General features: G+C 26.2%; 1 protein-coding gene across 1 annotated transcript; it reads right to left on the bottom strand.

Moving 5' to 3' along the window:
- Positions 1 to 905: 905 nt before the first annotated feature.
- Positions 906 to 20,564, bottom strand: PGO_124520 (hypothetical protein; the record flags this gene model as incomplete). The annotated part of the gene is made up of 11 exons (XM_028689242.1): positions 906 to 983; positions 1,171 to 1,560; positions 1,913 to 6,218; positions 6,490 to 18,243; positions 18,469 to 18,561; positions 18,965 to 19,048; positions 19,283 to 19,342; positions 19,504 to 19,568; positions 19,747 to 19,879; positions 20,031 to 20,116; positions 20,277 to 20,564. The coding sequence occupies 11 exons, from the start codon at positions 20,562 to 20,564 to the stop codon at positions 906 to 908; spliced, it is 17,337 nt and encodes a 5,778-aa protein (XP_028545043.1).
- Positions 20,565 to 21,563: the final 999 nt, after the last annotated feature.

The raw sequence follows: 21,563 nt of genomic DNA, 5'->3' as shown, positions 1-21,563 counted from the left end.
TACACAGTTTACTTTATAAATATACATATATATAATATATGTCATGAGTATGTACAAGTGTATATTGATCTATCATTCATGTATACAACATAACATAACCCTCATACAAGTACTTATTATGCCTTGCTTATTATTACATGATGCTTTGGTATGTCCACGTATAAACAAATGGGTTGGTAGGTAATATAAATCTCTTTCAATGGAAAGGAACCATTTGTTCTTTTTATATTTTTTTTTTAAAAAAACAAATCGGACATATCATAAGGACCAAACAATTTTTTTATATATTGTTGTGGGATGGAAATTTACATATAAAAGCAAAATACATATATATACATAACCCCTGCAAAATACTACAAAAAACTTTATAATTCTTGTTACAAGTATATATCTTTACAAAATAATAACGTAAAAAAAAAAAAAAAAAAAAGAAAAAAAAAAAAATATATCTCTTTTAAAATTTAGGTAAAGGTAAACATTCAATAAAATTTACAAAAATTCTTAAAAAAAATTCCTAAATATATTGCTTTATTAATTTAATAAATATATTCCCCAATTTTTTCACTTATTTATGCATTTTTAAGGGGCAAATAAAGCGGTGATTTTAATATATTATATATATGTATACCATACATATTGGTAGAAAACATTAGGAAAAAAAGCGTGGGAAAATTATGAACTCTTTAAAGTTACGTTTATATTTGGTAAGATATTATTATATATAATCCAAAATATGCACAATATTCACGATGGGAAAAAAATTTTTTTTTTTATGTTTGTCTTTGGATAAGCACAGAAATGTTCTTTTTTTTTTTTTTTTTTTTTCCTTTTATTTGCTTCATATATGTATATTTTCCCCCTTTTATTTGCTTCATATATATATATATATATATATATTTTTTTTACTAATTCATGGTTAAATTTAAAATGTTCTTGCATTCAAAAAATAAGTCATCAAAATCAGTCCCTAGTTTTTTACAAACCTAAACAAAGAAAAAAGGTTCGAGCGTGTTGGAATTTGATTAGATAAGTTCTTGTTAACTGTATGGATGGATGCCTGAAAAGTGTACATATATATATATACATGTATATATGTATATGCATGCCCGTGGAAGCTCGCCTTGTTTGCTTAGTAAACCTTCACGCTTAGGCATATCAGGATTGTCTCACCTTCATTTTAAAATCGATGTTGCTTGTGTGGCTCAGTACATACTTCAGTGAATGAACATGTTGACCATAATCCAAAACTATTTTTTTTTCATGAACACATGGGTACTGTATATTTATAGCGGATAAAAGGTAATGGGAAAAATCAAAAGTTAGCATATCCTTCTTTATAGTTAAATATTTATATTTATTTGTTGGGAATTTTTTCTGAAATTTTAAATGGACACTGTTCAACTGAAATAACTTAACTATATATTTTATGGTATTTTTATCAACACAACTGTAAGAACAATAATCCCTTAAATATTTTTTATTATCATAAAGAATAACTTGAATATATAAAACTTTCGGTATAAAAGCATACACAATATCGTCGTAATTTTTTTCGTATGCCTAAGAAAAAAAAAAAAAAAAGATGGACTCAGGGGGGAATGGAAAAAAAATTTATGTTAAAGTGAGTTTGCCTTCGTGGCACAATACCTGTAAAACATTTTTGCAATTTTGTGATAGTTTCCCGTTCGTGGGATTGACTATTTGTGCATGCTGAAAGTAACACTACTTATATGTTATGCTCCATTTATATTTGTACAATTTATATATTTCTAACAAGTGTAACTGATTCTGTGGGAAGCATACATCTTTGTGATCCCATTTGTTTTTCCCTTTTTTTTTTTTTTTTTTTTTAATTAGCAATCTATACCTTTAATAAAATCAGTGTTTCATAAAACACAGGATGCTGTTCCACAAGCGAAATAAAATTTTCAAGAGATAAATTTAGAAAGTTTATTTTATAGTCTTGAATAGGAATATTGTCATATAGTACATGATCAAATATTTTTTCAAAATCACTTTCGTATATTTTTTTATTTCCCAATTTATTTAACATAATACATTTATTGAAATAAGATGAAAAGTTGTTCCTTTTCTGCATTTGTAAATTTTGCTTATTATGCAAATAGACATATTTTAATTGTAAAATTAGGAGGTAAATATAATTCAAGTTGCAATGATATTCGAACAGGTTTCCCATTTCTAATAATATCAATGCGCACTGATGTAGCAAATTTATGCAAACAATTATTGTATTTAAATTTGTTCTATCAAACACATCTTTATCTCCTTTTAAGTTTTGTATACAACTTTTAGCTGTCTTGCTTAACATTTCATATAGCTCATATTTTAGACCTACTTCTTTATAAATACGTGTCAACATTTCTATGTTGCTTTTAGTAAACTGTTTACAGTACTGGGCTATATAAAAAGATAATATATAGACAAAGAAGTGATCATCATAAAATATAAAATTAGAAGCAGAAGATATACTTCTTGTTTCAAATTTATTGACATAACTTTCTTCATAAAATTTTAACAAATCTGAAAATTTTAATCCTTTAAAATTGTAAGAAATATTTACTTTACTTTTATCTGCTCGTTTTCTCTCTTTTTCGTCTTTTCTGTATAAGTCCTGAACAATATATAATAGATGGTTAAATTTACGATTTTCCTTTTTTCCATTATTACATGTTAAAAAAAGATTATTCCTGATATTATGGTAATTATTCATTTTCGTTTGAAAAATATTGGACACCCGAAAGTTGTTGGAATTTTCAGTTACATCAACCAATTGATTATGCAAACTTTGATTATTGCATCCTGATGAATTTAATTCTAAGTTCTGCTTGTCATGGAAATGCTCATTTATATCGTTAAACATATTCTTAAATTTGTAAATATTTTTGTTGTACAATAAACAGCTACTATTCAAGGAAACGCTTAAGTCACAATTGAAGTCATAAACATTTAGGGATAAAAACATATTATTGTTATATTTTAAAAAATAGAAAATGGACTTATTCATAAAAAGATATTTAAAAAGAAAATCCAATTTGTCATACTCATTTATGTTTACTAACAATCTGAAAAGGAGATATAATTTATTTCTTCTTATATACATATGCATTCTCATTTTAAGAAAATTCCTAATTTGTATAATATGCCTCTCAGATGTGAATTTACAAGCTAGTTTATATAAAAATATAACAACTTCTACTTCTACTTCTGGTGGTAATGATATGTTAAACTTTTTGTAGAAGTCAATCAAATTGGTGCAATATATGTTAATGAAATTGGGTTCTCCTTTTTTAATTCTCCAAAACATTTTGTGAATATCCCCCGCACGGTAGTATAATTCACATTTTTTATATCTCCTTTGTCTTTTCTTTTTTGTCATTTCGTATTTTTCATCCATTCCACACTGTTCATCAGTCTCGCAATTTGTACGTTTTTGTCGTGCATTCCTTACCATCACTCGCAAGACATAGAAGTAGACATCTAGCAGATTTCGAAAAAAGCAATTTCTGTATATCCAATTACATGAATTAGTAAATATCATATTCGTGTAGTTATTTAAAAACTCATGTGAGGATTCGTAATATATAAAAATTCTATCAACGCATGGTTTCAAGTTGTCATATTTCAAGGTGTCATTTTTCAAGGTGTCATTTTTCAAGGTGTCATTTTTCAAGGCGCTATTTTTCGAATTTCCTTTTGAGTAAATGATAGGTGTACATTTACCTCTCTGTGTGAAATTTTGAAAGGAGCTAGCTAAATCGTTATTTTCATTAGCGCTTTTTTCAGTCCAGCAGTCACTTAAACTATATTTATGAAAGTTGGTTAATAGGATCAAAATAAAATTATGGAAAATCAATAAATTCGTAGCAAGAATATTCATTTTGCTTTTAAACAGGTACATAAATTTCAAACCCATAGATATATCACACGTTTTCCTTCCATTTAGGTTATTAAAATTCTTTAAAACGTAGGAGAATAGTATTAACAAAGTTATATCATTATTTCTTTGATACGATATTGGTCTCTCTATAACAACGCACATTTTTCTTTTAATTGCACATAATAATTCTGCTCTAAGTATAAATGCATAAATATCACAACTACAATATTTTTTAGCTTTTTCAAACAAGTTCTCAAAATTATTGGTTATGTTTTTTACCCCTTTTTTTATTTCTACCTTTTTGGAACATAATAATTTCATTAAATCTAGCCCTGATTTAGAATCAATATATAAATAATAATATATAATTAGGGCATAAATCGAATTATAGTAAATATATTTATATATATCATCAATTTGCATATGGGACTTATCATATTTCATATTTAATTTTATTTCTATATTCTTTTTAGAATCAATATCCTTTCTATTAAAGACAGAATAATTTTTTATTTTCCTAAAAGTGTTATAATAAGAATAGTTTTTCATTTTGTTATCACTTAGACATGTTTCAAAAATGGAGCGAGATTCCATCCACTTAGATTTATCTTTGTTTTCTGAATTTTTATATATCTTCTCTCTTTTGACACCACACCTTTTGCTATTTCTTCTAGGTTTATTATGCTTCTTTGAGTTCTGATTGGAGGGTGGTTCTTTCCAATATGCCTCCTTTTTTAGCATTTCATTTTGGCCCTTTTTTATTTGATTGTATATGTTAAAAATGTCAAATGCATCTACTACATGTTGAGACTTGATAATATCAAAATTGTTTATTAAATTATTTATACATATAAATATGCTTAGAAGAAGTTTTATGTGATCCATATGATCTACACTCATATTACAGTTCTTTACACTGAAAATGAAATTTTCTTCAATTGCATAATTTTGTTTTTTTCCTATTTTTCCCGTGATCTTTTTTTCATTTAGATTAATATTAGCATGTTCTCTGTACATAACTTCGTTTTTTTCGAGACCCGAAAATTGATTCGATACGTTCGCAACAATATCATTACGGCTTTTCTCACTCCTAGCAGTACTCCAAATTTTTTTTCTTATATATCTAAAATGTGGTGGAACATCCATTTTTTTTCTCGTTGCAGAATTCATATTTATGTAAATTCTTGCTTCCTCCTTTTTACAAAATTCCCTTATTCGTTTTAACTCTTTGTCTATTTTCACTTCATTTGGACGTAGATTTTTTTTGGTCACGCTGTGGACATGGATCACTGTGTTCATATTATTACACGATCGAACTTTTTTTAAAATGTTTTTTATGTATGACACATTCAATTCATCAAATTGTATGAATATTTTATTCTTCGTTGCTAAACTTAACAAGTATATTATCTTCAATTTTAGACTACTTATAGTATTTTTATGCACACATAAATACTTAAAAATTTGCACATTTTTGTCAAAATTATGGAAAAATGTATCTGCATTATCATAAAATTGATTACGCAATTTTATATTCTCACTGTCAATTTCAAAATTCGGGAAGGAGCCTCTATAGCATTTTATATATTTTTTTCTATTTTCATTATAATCTTTAAATAAAAATAAAACTTCACATTCTTCCTTCTTAAGGGGTAAAAAGTTTAGTATGCACAATTTAGAGCAATTTCGTTTTTTCTTTTTCTTTATAATTGTATCTTTACATTTTTTATTAAGTAAATTCTCAACTAGTAAAATTTTATCCTTGACATAATGAAACATGTTTGTTTTTTTCTTTTTAATATTTTCACGCCTTTGATTGGTTTCCTTTTTAAGAATATTTATTAACATTATGCAGAGAAGCAAAATGGATATCTGTTCATACACACTTAATCTGGATTGCAACGTGTACGAGTAGTTCAAAAGAAAAATTATGAAAATTACATTAGAATAACCAAATAATTGGGAAATGTTATAAAGCGAAATAATATAATCGTCTATATATTTTTTCTCTCTTATAATATATAAAAAATTTTTAAAACATGTATAATGTGTTAGAACAAATTGACTCAATATAATGTATCCTTTGTTATAGGGGAAAGCATATTTATGCCAGTTGTTGTATATGGACATGTATATTTCATTAAGCATTTTTTGGACCTTCTCAAAATTGTTCCTATTTGTTAATTCTTCACATGCATCAAAAACAGTATAGTAGATATCCTTTCTCATATTCAAATTAATTAAAGTTTTGTGCAAATAAAAAGAAAACACATATTTGCAATCTTGTCTTGTTTGTACTAGCATATCTAGTATCATGTGTCTAAATTGGGGGTGGTTTGTGATAATAGAGAATGTGAAGAGAGTAAATGTTAATGAAGAGAATAGCAAAAGAATTTTCATAGAGAAATAACGCATCAGTGATTAAAATAATAACACTTTAGTGATATATTAATGCCTATGATCCTTCTACAATTATAATAGTTTTGAATATTGTAGTAAAAAAAAAAAAAAAAAGGGAAAAACATAATTTCACGCAAAATAATAACCTCTCATTAGTTATGAAAAATTATTTCGTATCACTCGAAAGTTACCTCATATAGGGATTCTTCATCAAGAGGTAATTAACAAGGTGCTCAAAAAAAATACAATATAAGGTGTCTGAATATTTGCATCTCCTTCTAATGTATTTGTTGTAATGTTTTTTCAGATAGTACCGTGCCTTGTCGAAACGGTATTCTAGAACACATCGCACAAAATGACATAAACAAACTATTGGTTTATCGAAATAAAAAATATATAGAAATCTGTCCAATAAATTATATATACCATTTGAAATGAGAAAAAATATTAAATAATAAGTTGTTTCATTTTTTTTCATCACATCGAAAAAAAGATCCATTCTCTTCATTTTGTACTCCTTTATATTGTGTACAAAGTTATGAAATTTCAAATTATACATATCTACAATCTTCATATTTTTCAGAAATAATAAATACCCGCTAATTTGTAAGTATAACCATATATTTTTTAGCATAACAATTAAGCTTTTATATTCTTCTTTCTTTTTTTTAATGAATAACACAAAATTGTGAAAATCGTCGTATGTGTAAAAATTTTTTTGAAACATATTCTCATACTTCTTAAAATGGACAACCTTCTGAGTTGTTCGAGCTTCAAATTTTTTTATACTCCTTTTATACTTCTTTATAAATAAATAGGGAAATTTGTTTCTAAAAATGTACTGTACATAGGCAGTGATATATATGTAAAATTTGGTGTAATATGTATTGTTCTTGATAACAATTTCAAGAATATTCTGAAGAATCTTGTAATCATAATTGTTATAAATTATGTGATAAAGTAATTCTAGAATTGTTTTATTCGAATAATTTACACCACTCTCGCTTCTATAAAAATGGACATTCCCTGTAAAGATGCTTTGCATCCTATTCAACAGTTCAATGATAGAATTGTGCCCATTATCACTACTTTTAATGGCAGCATTGTGGCCATTATCACTACTTTGAATGGGAGAATTGTGGCCATTATCACTACTTTGAATGGGAGAATTGTGGCCATTATGACTGATTTTAGTTGTTTCTTTGCAGATATCTCTACTTCCTCCACTTTTTTGGCTTAAATTGTGATTACTACTTCTCGCTTGAAATTTCATTATGGTGTTCATATTTTTTCTAATATGATTTAAAAACGTTAGTATATGTCTTTTCGTGTATTTGTTTTTTGTATACAAATTGATAATATCTTGGCATGTTTTAATATCTATTTTTTTATCAATACATTCGTAAAAAACTATAAAAATATCATTTTTTTTGCTCAAAATATGTAATAATGTTAAAGGTTGGTGCACATTATTTACTTTACAGTAAAGCGAAATTATATTTAAAAAATCGTTAAAGTATTTTTTTTTTTTTTTTCTTTTCTTGTCTTTTATTCTATATTGTATAGATTTTTCTAACAAAATTAAAATGAACAATTTTTTCGATTCCGGTTTTGTTACATAGTAATCTGCACTGCCTCTTTGCTTAACATTTTTGCTTCCTTCCAATGGATATTCATTCATATTTTCATTTTCACAAATCTCTTCATACTCATCAGATATGGAGTTTTTACGTTTTAAGTGCATCTCAATTTGATGCATACTTTTACCACACTCATGAGTGCATAACTTATTTGTATATTCTTCACATATAGTGGAATAACTGCAACTATTCTTTGTATCGTATGTATTCATGTTATCATCAGCACATGTATATTTTTTCATATTTATCTCACTCCTCTTATTGTCTCCTTCATTGTCTTCCTTATTTGGAAAATTCAAGGTTTCATTAGCACTAAAACGATTTTGGGTATCACATATATTTTTTATTTTTATTTGAGTAGTATTATTAGTTACCTTTAATTTATCACTCTCTTTGGATAGTTCTAAAAACAGTTTAATAATAATCAATTCTATGAAATTTTTTTTGAATAAGTCATAATAATTGACATCTGTGAAGTTAAAAGTTTCGTAAAATATATCCTTATTCTGTTTGTAAAAATCATCAATTGTACATTTTTCCATTTTAAAAAATTCCACAAAACTGTTTATCCATTTATCAAAAAAACTCTTCTTTTTATAATTCTTCTTAAAATAGTAATATATACTTTTCATGCATAGAATATACATTTTTAATTTTTCAATATTCACATTACACAGATCTAGAAAGCATAACACAGAACATAATATATCATTATCATTGAAATAGAATATGCATAACTGGAGGCATAAATGGTTAATCACTTTTTTTAGGTCTTTTCCTAAATTTAGAGGCAGATGAATGTGATTATTAGCTATATAATCGTTGCAGTCTTTTGTGTCAAAATTATTGATAAATAAATAATTCGATAAATTAATTGGTTTTTTATGTCTGTAAAAAACATGATTTATTATTAATATATGATAAGCTACTAACGGCTGACAGGAAATTAGAAAATGCTTCACATCAAAATGTTTTAAAAAATAAAAACGATTCTTGCTGATAAGTATACAGCTATTTTGTAAACTTGATACAGGTTCTTTCCATGTGTCATTATTATTGTATCTGTCTTTTTTAAATATAATTGGAGGTTGTCCCTTTCCTTCCATACATTCCATTTTTTCTTGTTCATTTTTTTTAATTCTTGTCACATAATTCGCGTAATGATCAACCTTTTGATTTTTTCTCAAATGGTAAAAGAATATATTGTAATTGTACCTCTCTTTCAACGTTTTATTTTCATCTAGAAGTGAATTACAAAATAGGTGTTGTGACTTTGCGTACTGATTCCTTTTTGTGAATGTTATCTGATGATGTTTTGCGTCTACTTCATATTTTGAAATTTTTTGATCGATATTAGCTGACTTGTCAGATGTTTTTATTTTTTTAAAAATATTTTTAAAAATAGAAAAGGGACAAAAATTTATTTTGAAGAACGTTTCATCAACCGTTTTTCGTAACAAATTTTTTAATGACAAATCTTTATTATATGTAAAAAAATCATAAGAATGGTCAAACTTCATTACAGAAATATGTATTTTTTTTTCATAACCTGTTTTATTTTTTTTTATTTTCGAAGTTTTTTCTACTAAATTGAATTTTTCCTTGTCTCTAGAATCCCATCGAATGGTTCTGAGTTTAGCAAGTAACTGGATATTTTTGAAACATAAACTGTATCTAGTTTTATCCCATTTATTTTCATTAATGTATCCGTTTTTCTTACATATCTTCTTCTTATTTTTCTCGTGCGGTGGAACATCATCCTTTGGAATTTTGAGATAATTCTCCTTATATTCTGCCAAATTCTTAATAGCTAACTTAAAGATATCCTTATTTGGCCCCTTTTCTTCTTCTAACTTTGTCTTAAATTTGTTTTTCATATGTTCTTTTGTACCGAAATATGCTTCATATATAGATGGCATAAAATTCTTCGTTAATTTTTTAAAATAATAGATGTTTACATATAAAGGGCTATTTTCTTTGTTTTTTTTTAAGTCAAATATGTCCACATTGCTAAACATGAATATGCAGAGAAATAATTTAAAATTCAAAAAACTTAACGCGTGAAGTGATATGAAATTTATACTATTTCTATCCTTTCTCAAAACAAAGTTCATCATAAAGTCTGTTCGTTCTGCATTATTATGACATTTCTTATCTAATCCTTCCTCCTCCAAATATTTGCTTCTTATTTTGCTAATATTGTAAGCGGTGTTACTATGCATATAAATTGTTGAATTATTTTCATCTTGTGCATTCATAGCAGTTTGACCATTCTGAAGTTGAGTGGGTGATATTATTCTGAGGAGTGGTCCTTGATCGGTCAGAGTAAACTCTTGATATTTCTCTAAATTATTTTCACTCTTTTGAACTATATCTATCGCACTGATATTCCTAATGGAGTTGTGCCCTTCCCATTCATACAGAAAAATATCTGCTAAATTGTACATAGACAAAGCTAGCAAATTATTAGACAGTTGAGAATATATATAGCAAGAGATGTACGGTAAGTATAAGTTCAAAGAATTATTAAAAAGGGAAACATTCTTCTCTTTTTTGTATAATTTTTTTATTAAATAATTACAATTTTTAAAAGATCTAAATACCTTACTATTATTGAGCACAAAAAAGTAGATACATGTATAACTTTGATTTACTATAAGATAAGTTAAAATATAATTGTGAAGTTTATTGACTTGATTAGAATTTAAATATTTTTTTTTATACTCCAAAAAACTGTTATAATTTCCAAAAGAAATAGTTACATTAAATTTATTTCTAATATCTTCATAAGACAAATAATTAAAGCATAAAAAATTTCTGCTTAATTTTATCATGAAGGAATAATAAATAAGTGCATTTTGCATATATCGTTTGAACTTTCTCGAATTCAAAGTATGACTATTTCTTACATTCTCCACTTTGTTACTATGTTTGTCATATGTTGAGTATCCATCATTGTTACATTCTTTTGAAATGTCCTTTTTTAAAATTTCCTCATTCCTTGTTATACATATACTGTTTTTTTTACTCACAAAATTGCTCCAAATTTTTACATCATACAAATCATTATAAATTAAAAGGAAAATTCCAAGTGATTCCAAAACAGATTCCACGAAATCGTAGATGTAACATATGGACTTTTTTCGAAAATAATTTTGAATATAAATTAATATTTTTATGAAACTTATTTCATCTCCATTTAGACATTCATCGTTCCTCCATTTCCCTTCCTTCGTATGATTTGAATAACTTCGCAAGTTCTTACTTCCCTTTTTGCTCTTTTCATCGGATCTTTTTCTTTCCATATTAGAATGTTCTCCAATTTTAATCCTGTCATAAAAATTAAATCTTTTCAATTTCTGAAGTGTCTTGAAAAAATTTTTACTAAAATATTTTAGGGTGAGCAAGAGCATAAACAAAGCTGATATATCACAGTTATCTGTATAATATTCCAAAATGTGTACAAATAAACACCAATTATATGATTTTATATTTGCAATTTTGATTATTTCATAGTATAAATTTTTTACTACTATCTTGTTTTTTTTATCATTTTGACTTTTTAATATTACGCGCTTATAAATTGTATCATCCCCCAAAATGTTTTCCTCATCTGAAAAGTTAATTTTCTTTTTCTCAACGACGTTCTCATTCATATGTTTAAATAAAGTATAATTGTTTAATATATCCAATTTGAGAAAAAAAGGAAAAGGTAGTGAACTTTTTCTCCTATTATAATTCCTTAAATTATTGATTTTCCCATGTGTTGCCACTTTTCCTACATTTATTAGTTGCCCATTTCTGGTGCAAATCTCATTACGAGTAAAACAATTTTTAATCTTCTTTTTGCTAAAATATTTAATAAGAAAATACAAAAAGTTCACCCCTCTATTTTGCAGAATAATTCTAATGATAATGTTTCTGTTAATCGTTTTTAACATTACTAAGGAACAGCACAAATAAGAACCACTTCTATATATAGAGGACGGAATTAATTGGTAACTATATCTGCTACAATAATTCTGCTTTGTTTTGTTTTTTTTAAACGGCTGTTCTATTTCTTGTGTTGATATATATTCTCTCTCATTATTCGCATCAATGTGATATAATTTCCCTCTGGAATAATTTCCGCATCGATAAGTGTTCTCGATATGTTTATTTTCCTCCCTTTCAAGTATAAATGTATCATTTATGTAATAATTTTGCACACTTTTTTCATTAGAAATAACTTTGTCTTTATAAGCTAATTCTGAAATATTTTCAATAGTTTGATTATTATATAGGACAAAATCATCAACAGAATCAACATTGCTATAGTTATAATCTACATGTAACACTTTATTATTATCTTTTTCATATTCCTGTCTTTCCTTTTCTTCTTTTGTCCCGAAACAACGAAAACAGTAACATTCATTATCATAATTATTAAAATTGAAATAATTTTCCTCCCTTTTTTGGAAGCACTTGTCGTATGCATACTTTTTTCTATTTATTATATTATTCTTTTCACTTATGATGTTACTACTAAAATTTTTATGACTTATAAACATTAAGTCGTCTACTTCTTCCCCTTTCAACTTCATCCAATTTTTTGCCATTTTAAATGTTACAATATTATTATTTCCATTTTTTTTTGTAATATAACAATTGACAAATTTATTATATATTTTGTTTTTTTCGCACTTTGTGTTGTTATTATCTTGGTTTGAAATATCTTCAGAATGTTTTTTCCCATGTCCAACATTCCTCATCATTTTAGAATTAACACAAACATCTGTATGTGGAACTTTTTTTTTACCTTGATCATTCTGTATGGCAGATAAAATGTCCTTTCCTGAGATGACTTGACTCATATCTATGTTTCTAAGACGACACATATTATAATCCTTTTTGCCATCCTCTTCATGACATATTTTTTCTAACTCTTCTGATATTAAATCTTCCGCATGCAATGGTTCGCAAATGTATCTTTGCTTATTTATGTGCAAATTTAATTTTTTTTTTTTTTCTTCCACAATGTATCTTCTTATGCTATTTCTTGAATGTGATACCAACTCATTATTGTATATGAAACCTACCTTGGTGACTCTTTTTTTTTTTTTTATTATTTTTATAAAATAGCACTTTTTCATTTGTATCAATTGTTCTCTCTTTCTATTTCTCCTTTTGTAATTCATCCCTTTAAATAAAAAATTTCTTAACAAAGTTTTAACATATAGAAGTTGTACTTTTTTTTTCCTATCTTTTTCTTCATCTTTTTTAGACTGTACGTTGTATGTATTGAAAAAATTTGGGATAATAAATGGCACAAACACGTGTGAAACATGATCAAAGTGATTAACAAATTGAGTATTGTTATGATTTGGTTCGTCAAACATGTTTAGATAACTAAGAACCTTCAACGTGTTTTGCTCTTTGTACACAATATCATGAATATAATTGTTCATAAATTTGTATATTTTCTTCCTTAATTCATTCAAAAATGCTGTATTGTTATGTAATTTAAAAACATTTCTATTTAACATATAATCTGTGTAGTAATTATTATGTTCAGACACGTATGAACTATTTCTATAGAACAATTCCAAAATTGAAACAAATTTAATAGCTCTTTTATCCTTCATGTTAAATCTACAACCATTCTTGCGTAAAAATAAGAGTAAATTGTTTCTAATATATTTTTTAAATGTGTTTAAGGCAATAGTTTTAAAAAATTTCATAACATCTACACATAATATTTTCAATATATGTATACATACATTTAAATAGTTATCTATATTATTACATAATAGCCTGTATATAATAGTCCCATAATAATTTATTAACATTTTGTGTGGGTTCAAATGGATGAATAAAAATGGAATCTTCGCATTACTTACTAAGTGATTCATTATGTTGTTTTTAAAAAAAGAATTGCATTCATCTTTATCTTTCATAATTAATTTATATATTAACATTATCAAATTTACTAAATTCGTTTTTAATATATTCTTTATATCATAATGGAAATTCAAAAAGGTATTAATATTTTTCACATGTATTTCATTCTTTAATTTTGTAAAATTGTCATTCACGGTGTCGTACATCTGATATATGTCCAAGATTGTCCTTTTCAATTTCTTTTTCAATTTGTGGTTCCTTAAGCTCATTTTCAAATGGAAATTCCTCGACTGTTTAGGAGTTCTATCATCATGAGGGATAAGGTAAGATTTGGTGGTTCTTACCTTTCCATATGCATATTTCTTACTATCTTTTCCAATTTCATTTCTATCATGGTTGTAATTAATATCAAGCTTGTTAACACGCTTAACATTTATATCCATTTCCAATTTGTGATTATTAGTTTGGCCTGTAATGTCCCATGCAGTAATTATGGTTCCATTATTAACTAAGCATTCGTGATTAATGCGTCTTTTTATTTTACTATCAATTAGAAAGTCGTTTTCAACTTTTTTTTCTTTTAATAGATAATCAATTAAAGTTCTGTAATTGCACTTTTGCCCTTTATTAATTGTAATACTGGAATCGTTGATAGCAGCGCTCAAGATTTTGTAGAAAAATAAATTATATTCTTGTTTCCTTTGTTTTTTTTGATCTGTTATCTTTGTTTTTATATTCCTTGACATTTTTTTCTCCTCTATTTTTTCCTCATTACTATGCATTTCCTTTGAATTAGTATCATTACCACTTCTCCTAGTAACACCATAAGTAAAATTCTTGAAAAAGTTGTGTCTACCTTTTTGCAAGAAATTGTACAGCATATTGTAGTTAAAATATAAAAACATGAAATTAAGGAGAAATTCATATTTCTTCGAATATATATAATAAATAACCGTACTCAAATTGTTACTGCTAAGTATATTATAAACTATACTGTCAAAAGAGTGTTTATCAGAAATTAAGTTGTTTGAGATAACAACTTCTTTATATAAAACATCTTTCATATGAAAGTATGGAAGTGCTTTCTTTTTCCTTTTCGCCGTTACTATAAAGCAATAGCACAAATAAAAAAGGAGATTCTTAAATTTTTGTGCACTATTGTATTTATAATTTGGCCTATTAAAACTATCATTAACACTTTTATGAACCCTGATATTTTTTTCTCCTATAAATAGATTCGAATGATCTGTGTTATTCGAGTCCTTTTGTCTTGTATATTTACATTCTTTGTTTTCTCCCTCTCCACTATCTGTTCTTTTTTCTTCTACTGTGTAATATGTACTTGACATGTCTAATCTTTTGGGTATGACAGAATTATACGCATGAAGCAACTTATCAGTATTTAATAACTCTCTGTTACTTCCATTTTTGCCTTTTTTATCACCATCCTGATTTTTTTTTAAAGGGTGAATAGTTACACAATTATTCGATTTGTAGACATGATCATATTGCTCACTCCTGTTACTAGGATTGCTTAGAGTATTTTCCCACTTGAGATGTTTACATATTTTATCATTAGCAGATTTTTTTACATACAATATTTTGGATATAGCATCATACATCCTATATACATTAAGGTATCTGGTATTGAATAAACTAGATTTGTAAAATTTTCCATTAGAATTTTGGAATAATGTAATATTTTCCCAGACATTAACGTGACTCACGTTTCTTTTGGTTCTCTCTTTTACTCTCGTTTCATAATTGTTTAATAATATATGCATTAACATTTTAACAAAATATATATATTTATTTAGTTCAAGGAAAACATTACTACTTCTTGAGTTATTTCCTCTATATTCCCTTTTCTTTATAAAATGATCGATAAATGTAATAATGAACTGTAACATTAATGAACACAGTTCTATACTAAATTTTTTGTTTAAAAATAAATTATAATTATTACTAAAACAGAGTTTCTCAAAGTAGTTCATCAAAAATATTTTTATATACTTGTTATTTTTGTTATTGTGGTTGTTCTTTTTGTTCTTATTATCATCCGTGACAGCTTTTAAGCCTTTTCCGTTTAACAATAAATTGGATTGCATATCCCTATTGGTAAATGGGCTTTTACTATCTGGGGAAGCGTTATTTTTTGATTCGTTCAAAGTTTTATAATACATTTTTAAATGTGTGTGATTATTGTTCATTCTAGATGTACCTGTGACAATTTTGTCTTTCTCTTGCTTCTCATTTTTGATAGTAGAATGAACAAAACAGTCAGCACGCAACTTTCCATCCTTAGAATGATTATTCTCAGAAATATGAAATCCCCAATTTTTTTTGCATAACATTTCGTGATTGTTATTTAAATTGTAATTTTGAAATTTTGTATCTTTTGAAAATGTTAAATATGATTTTTTTATGATTTCCTTTTTTTCCTTTTTTTTCCTTTGTTCCATTTGTTCCCTTTTTTCCATTTTTTCCCTTTTTTCCATTTTTTCCCCTTTTTTCATTTTTTCCCCTTTTTCCATTTTTTCCCTTTTCTCCTTTTTATTAGGTACGTTAAAGAATTCTCCCTTTTCCATCCCTGTTTGATTGGGATCCAATTCATCTTCCATCCTAGAATTTTTAAATTTATAATTGTCTGGAAAGCAGAGATACTTTTTTCCTACTACGTCTACTATGTCAAAGATACTTCTCAACGCAATAGACATGTAGATTCCTATGTATTCCCTTTTATGTCTTATAATTTTTAAATATTTGTGCATCTTCCTTTTGTATTTCTTCTTCCATACATGATTTATGAAAGAAAAATAATCAAAAAAATAGAAATAAATTATTTTCATATTGAAGTTATTCCAAAGGTAATGAAATAAAATTCGACACTGCAGTAGCGATTCCTTAAATCCAAGTATTTTTAAATTTTTTTTAATTAATGTCATGTCCTTATTTAAAAATCCGTAGTATATCATTATAAAATAATGATAATGTCTTTTTAAATCATTCATTTTAAGAATTTTCTCTGCTTTTTCTCTTTTGTTATATGCACTGATACTGAACAAACTGTTCATGTAATTTTTGAACAGCACTTTACATAACATATTGTCGACATTGAAAAGTGCATGCGATTTGTTATTTACATAAAAATAACTGTAATTCTTCAAAATTTGTAGAAAATCAATTTTTCCATTACTATTTTTTAGAACTATTAAATATCGTTTACATTTTGTACATCCTTCCATTGGTAGACAAATGTATTCAACAAAAAAGTACTCTTTGCATGAGTATAATTTTATACTCTGAAATTTTTTATTGAACAGAAAGTTTTTATCCTTAGCCTTTTTCTGTTGCATTATATTACCACTTTTCTCATACCATTTTTTAAAACATTTAATTATAAATAAATTTTTTATATCAGCTGAGTAGTTGTAAACGTGAATGAGCTGTATATATTTTGGAAGTATTTTATTAAGGTTTTTTATTGATTGTTCTAAACTAAAATTCACTAGTTTCTCTGTACCTGGAATGTAATAACTGTTGGGACATGTCATATGGGTATAATTATCCCTTTTGTGATAACACATTGGAATATCTAAATGGTTGTAAAAACTGTTAACCTCCTTTCTATTTTCAGTACTATTAATATTTTCTCTCTCGGTGCATGATCTTTCTTCACTGCTTATTTCTACCCTTTTTGCTTCTTTATTCCTCACACTAACGTTTCGATAAATTTCTTCATTCTGAAGAATATTGTACTTTTTTTCAAAATCATAGTTAATTTTTATGCCATGAAAATCTGTATATATATTTTCTCGATCTAGTCCTAAATGTTTATGTTTACAAAAATTTTCAATATCGTCACAACTGCTCTCATGAGAGTATGAGAAATTATCAAAGTGGTTTGAAAAGTTCATGTAATAATTAGATATTTTTTCTTTTTCGTAAAAATATAACATAGTATTGTATTTCTCTTGATAATTTTTCTTTTCCTTTCCAGTGGATATTTCGAAGGTGTAAATAGTTTGATATAAGTTTTGTTTTTCTCCATACATACTTTTAATTTCGTTAATTATGTAATTATATTTCGAATTTTCTAAATTTTTATAATTTTTTAGACTTATAGAATGGCAGAACTTTTCTCCTCTACTATTTGCATTTATGTATACACTTTTTTGTCTTAATTCAAAAAAATCAGGAAAATATGATTCAAAATTGAATTTAACAATATTTTTATTTTTCTCAAAATCAGTGCGTTCTTTTTTTTCCAAACATAATTCCTTTTCGTTATTCCCTTTGTCACAGTTTTCTATATATCTAAATGGCTCCTTCCTTGAATGTAACGAATACATATCAACATTTTTTATTTTTGTCTTCTCAAAAATATTTTCATTTTTTACTCCTATCATATTAAGATGGTAATATCTGCAAATTAGGGATAATGAAAATAAACCTTAGTGAGGTGCATATGGGAATAAAAGATAGAAGCTGCAACCATCATAGATGTCCAATATGTATTACTCCTACAAGTGCTTAAATGTGACACATGCATTGCTATGTTTTAGTAGCATATTTCCACGCTTAACTGTTATGTTCGTCACTCCTTCGTTTTAATTTAATTTAATTTTTTCGTCATAAGTGTACAATTACATTTTTAAATCAAAGGACCAGAGCTGGTTGCGCGAGTCAACCAACAACACACTGCTTAAGTCATTGCTAATTTCAAAATCAGTGAAAAAGGTACATGCTGTGAAAAAAAAAAAAATAAAATAAAACCATAAATATGTATACATATATATATATATACATACATATAGTTAAATGGTCTTTACTGATATAAAGAAAATGTCGCATAAATCACATGGTCAAATATATCTGAATTGTTCCTATTGCGAAAGAAAAAGTCTCATCAATAAAATGTTACTATGCTTATTTATATTTATTGCCAAGTAGGCTGTTTCTCCATTAAAAATTAGCAAATATTGTTCAGCTGTCAAGGTTAAAATGAGTAGTAAGCCGTTTCTACATAAAGACAAAAAAAAAAAAATATATATATATATATAAATAAAAATATAAATAAAACATAATTTCAACAATAACCTATATTTTTCTAAAAATTATTACTATTACTATTATTTTTCCCTACCTGAAAAGACATTTTTGAATGTAAATATAATCATAAACATTCGTTAGAATATTCTGTAAAGCTAATACTTTTTTTACTTTTAAGCTGCAAAATATCAGAAATTTGAATTAGGTTTATGCCGGTATACACGTGCATACTGTCAATGTAAATCAAGGGAAATAAACCAAAGAATCATGGATTACAAGGAATACATCAAGTTAGGGAAAAGATACTATATGTGCAGAAAAAATATCAAGAACATATGTCTATACATATGCACATTTATGCTTCTTTCCATATATATTAATTCGGGTAGAAAACACGCTCTTTTATTTTCACCTCAATCCTTTTGCAATCAGTTTAACACAGACAATATCATTTAGAATGATAAAAAAGGAGCTGTAAAAAAAAATAAATAAAATAAAAATAATTCATAAAAACGTCATATATCTTCACACTTTGTTATTCCAATTCGATGAAGAAAAAAATGTCTAATTTTTTTTTTAAACATTGTTATTTAGGGTATTATGAAAATTCTGCTTTGTTCAATAAATCATTACCTTTCCCCTTTTGAAACTATTTTCACAAATTTTTCTTTGAACAATTCCAAAATGGAGAATTTTTTCTGAGTATTCAAAGGATGAGAAAATAAAATCATAATCATGGAATTCTGTAAAGCTATAATATTATATAATTTTAATATTGAAGAGCTATGAAATTAAAAAATTGTAATCAACACTTTACATCATGTATCTGCCCAATTCCATTTAAGCAACACTCAGGTGTTTATATTCTATTCTTACATTCAAAGATACGACAAAACTAAATAGCTTATCATATGTTATGTAGAAATTATACAACTTATTCTTTTCATATAAATTTCTATGTGTATGAGCCTTGTTATAAACATGAAAATGAAGCGAATTATCTTGAATTCTGTAAGTGATAAATGGACATAAAATTGTCTATATTGTTTGTTAAAATAGACAGATGATATGTATAAATGGGCGTATTTTTCACCAATTTAAAGCGCAAAAGCTTAATTTCTTAAGGTAGCTAAGAAATAAGCGTATTTCTTATATTGTACATTATTTCGTGATTTTCTAGACAGGCATTTATTTTATTAACATTTGCAAAATTGTAGAAATTCAAAAGATTATGTTGTTGAGATATCTAAAAAAAAATATTACAATGAGAATTGAAAATTGGGAAATGAAAATTGGGAAATGAAAAATGGAAAATGAAAAATGGAAAATAAAAAATGGAAAATGAAAAGGAATGACCACAATTCGCTTTAATATTGTGTTTATTTTTAATTTTCCTTTATTTTAACCAAAATGGGAATTTGATATTTCACATTTTTGCTTTTTGTAAAAGTATCCTTGTCACAACATATCCAAATGCAGTTTATTGTATTGTTATTTAGTAAAAAATCGATGGTATTACAACTATTCAAGAAATTGTAGTATAATTTAAGACCTTTTTCTTCAGAATTATTTCCCTTCTTGAGGAGAACAAGAGCTATTATATCGTTACATGGATTTGGAAGAATTGTATATATTTCATTTTTGTTATATCTTTTCCTGCTTTTTAATAACTTTAAACAAATGATGTTATCCATGGTAAAAGTTACGTGAGTTCGTTATCATCATCTCTCACGAGGTGTCGGATGCTTTAAACAGATTTAGCAGTTTTTTTGCTTTTGATTTATACAAATATACATGTGTGTATATAAGCATATATATATATATATATATATATATTTGCAATTTCAGTATTATATGCCATTCTATTTTCTCTTTCCTTGGCATATTTCGTATTTACACATTTTTCAATCCTATGCATTTCTCATATACCCCCATTTGTTCTCCAACTTCAATTTTGCGTGTTTTTATTTATACACATGTAAAAGAGCCCACAAAATCTGTATACTGGTATGGACATGCATAAGCACTGGTAAATACTCTTTCCTTAGGACTACATGCTCGTTTTTGTAAATTTATTTAAGTTTTCTCAGTAACATAGATGATATTTTTGAGCACAAGTATTCTCAATTTTTTTGTAAATGTAAAAAAAAAAAAAAAAAAAAAAAAAAATGAGCATTTTCAGGCACGCTTATATATACATATTAATTCCTCGTAAACTTTTTCAAAAAAATAGGTCAAAAGAGGTAATTAAATTTGGGGCTAAATTTTACATTGCTTATTTATGTGGCAGATTCTTGTACCTGTGTGTATAAACACTGTGGAAATGTGTTAATTAAATGAGGAATTTTCTTTTTTCTTTTGATTTTTCATTAACATATTGGCTCTCCATTTTTAATTTATTGTACAAGAGAAAATACGTAGATAATTATTTCTTTCAATGAAATGTGCATTAACTTATGTTTGTGTGATTTTTTTTAGCATTGTAGCTTTGGCTTTTTTTTTTTTTTTTTTTTGTTTTTTTTTTGTACATCCATAAATGTGTACAATGTTCATTAAAATGTGGAACAACCATGTATGTTATGAGATTGTTCCTTGGGTGTTAATGTATATATTACATGTTTTTATTAACGCTATTTAAGCCGAATTATTTCCGATCTTTTCTTTTATTTTCTTTTTACACCACAAAGATTGAT

This window comes from Plasmodium gonderi (genome assembly GCF_002157705.1).
Source record: "Plasmodium gonderi DNA, contig: Chr12, whole genome shotgun sequence".
Lineage (NCBI taxonomy): Eukaryota > Apicomplexa > Aconoidasida > Haemosporida > Plasmodiidae > Plasmodium > Plasmodium gonderi.
Note: the sequence above shows the minus strand (reverse complement) of the source record. Positions and strands in the feature narration are given on the sequence as shown.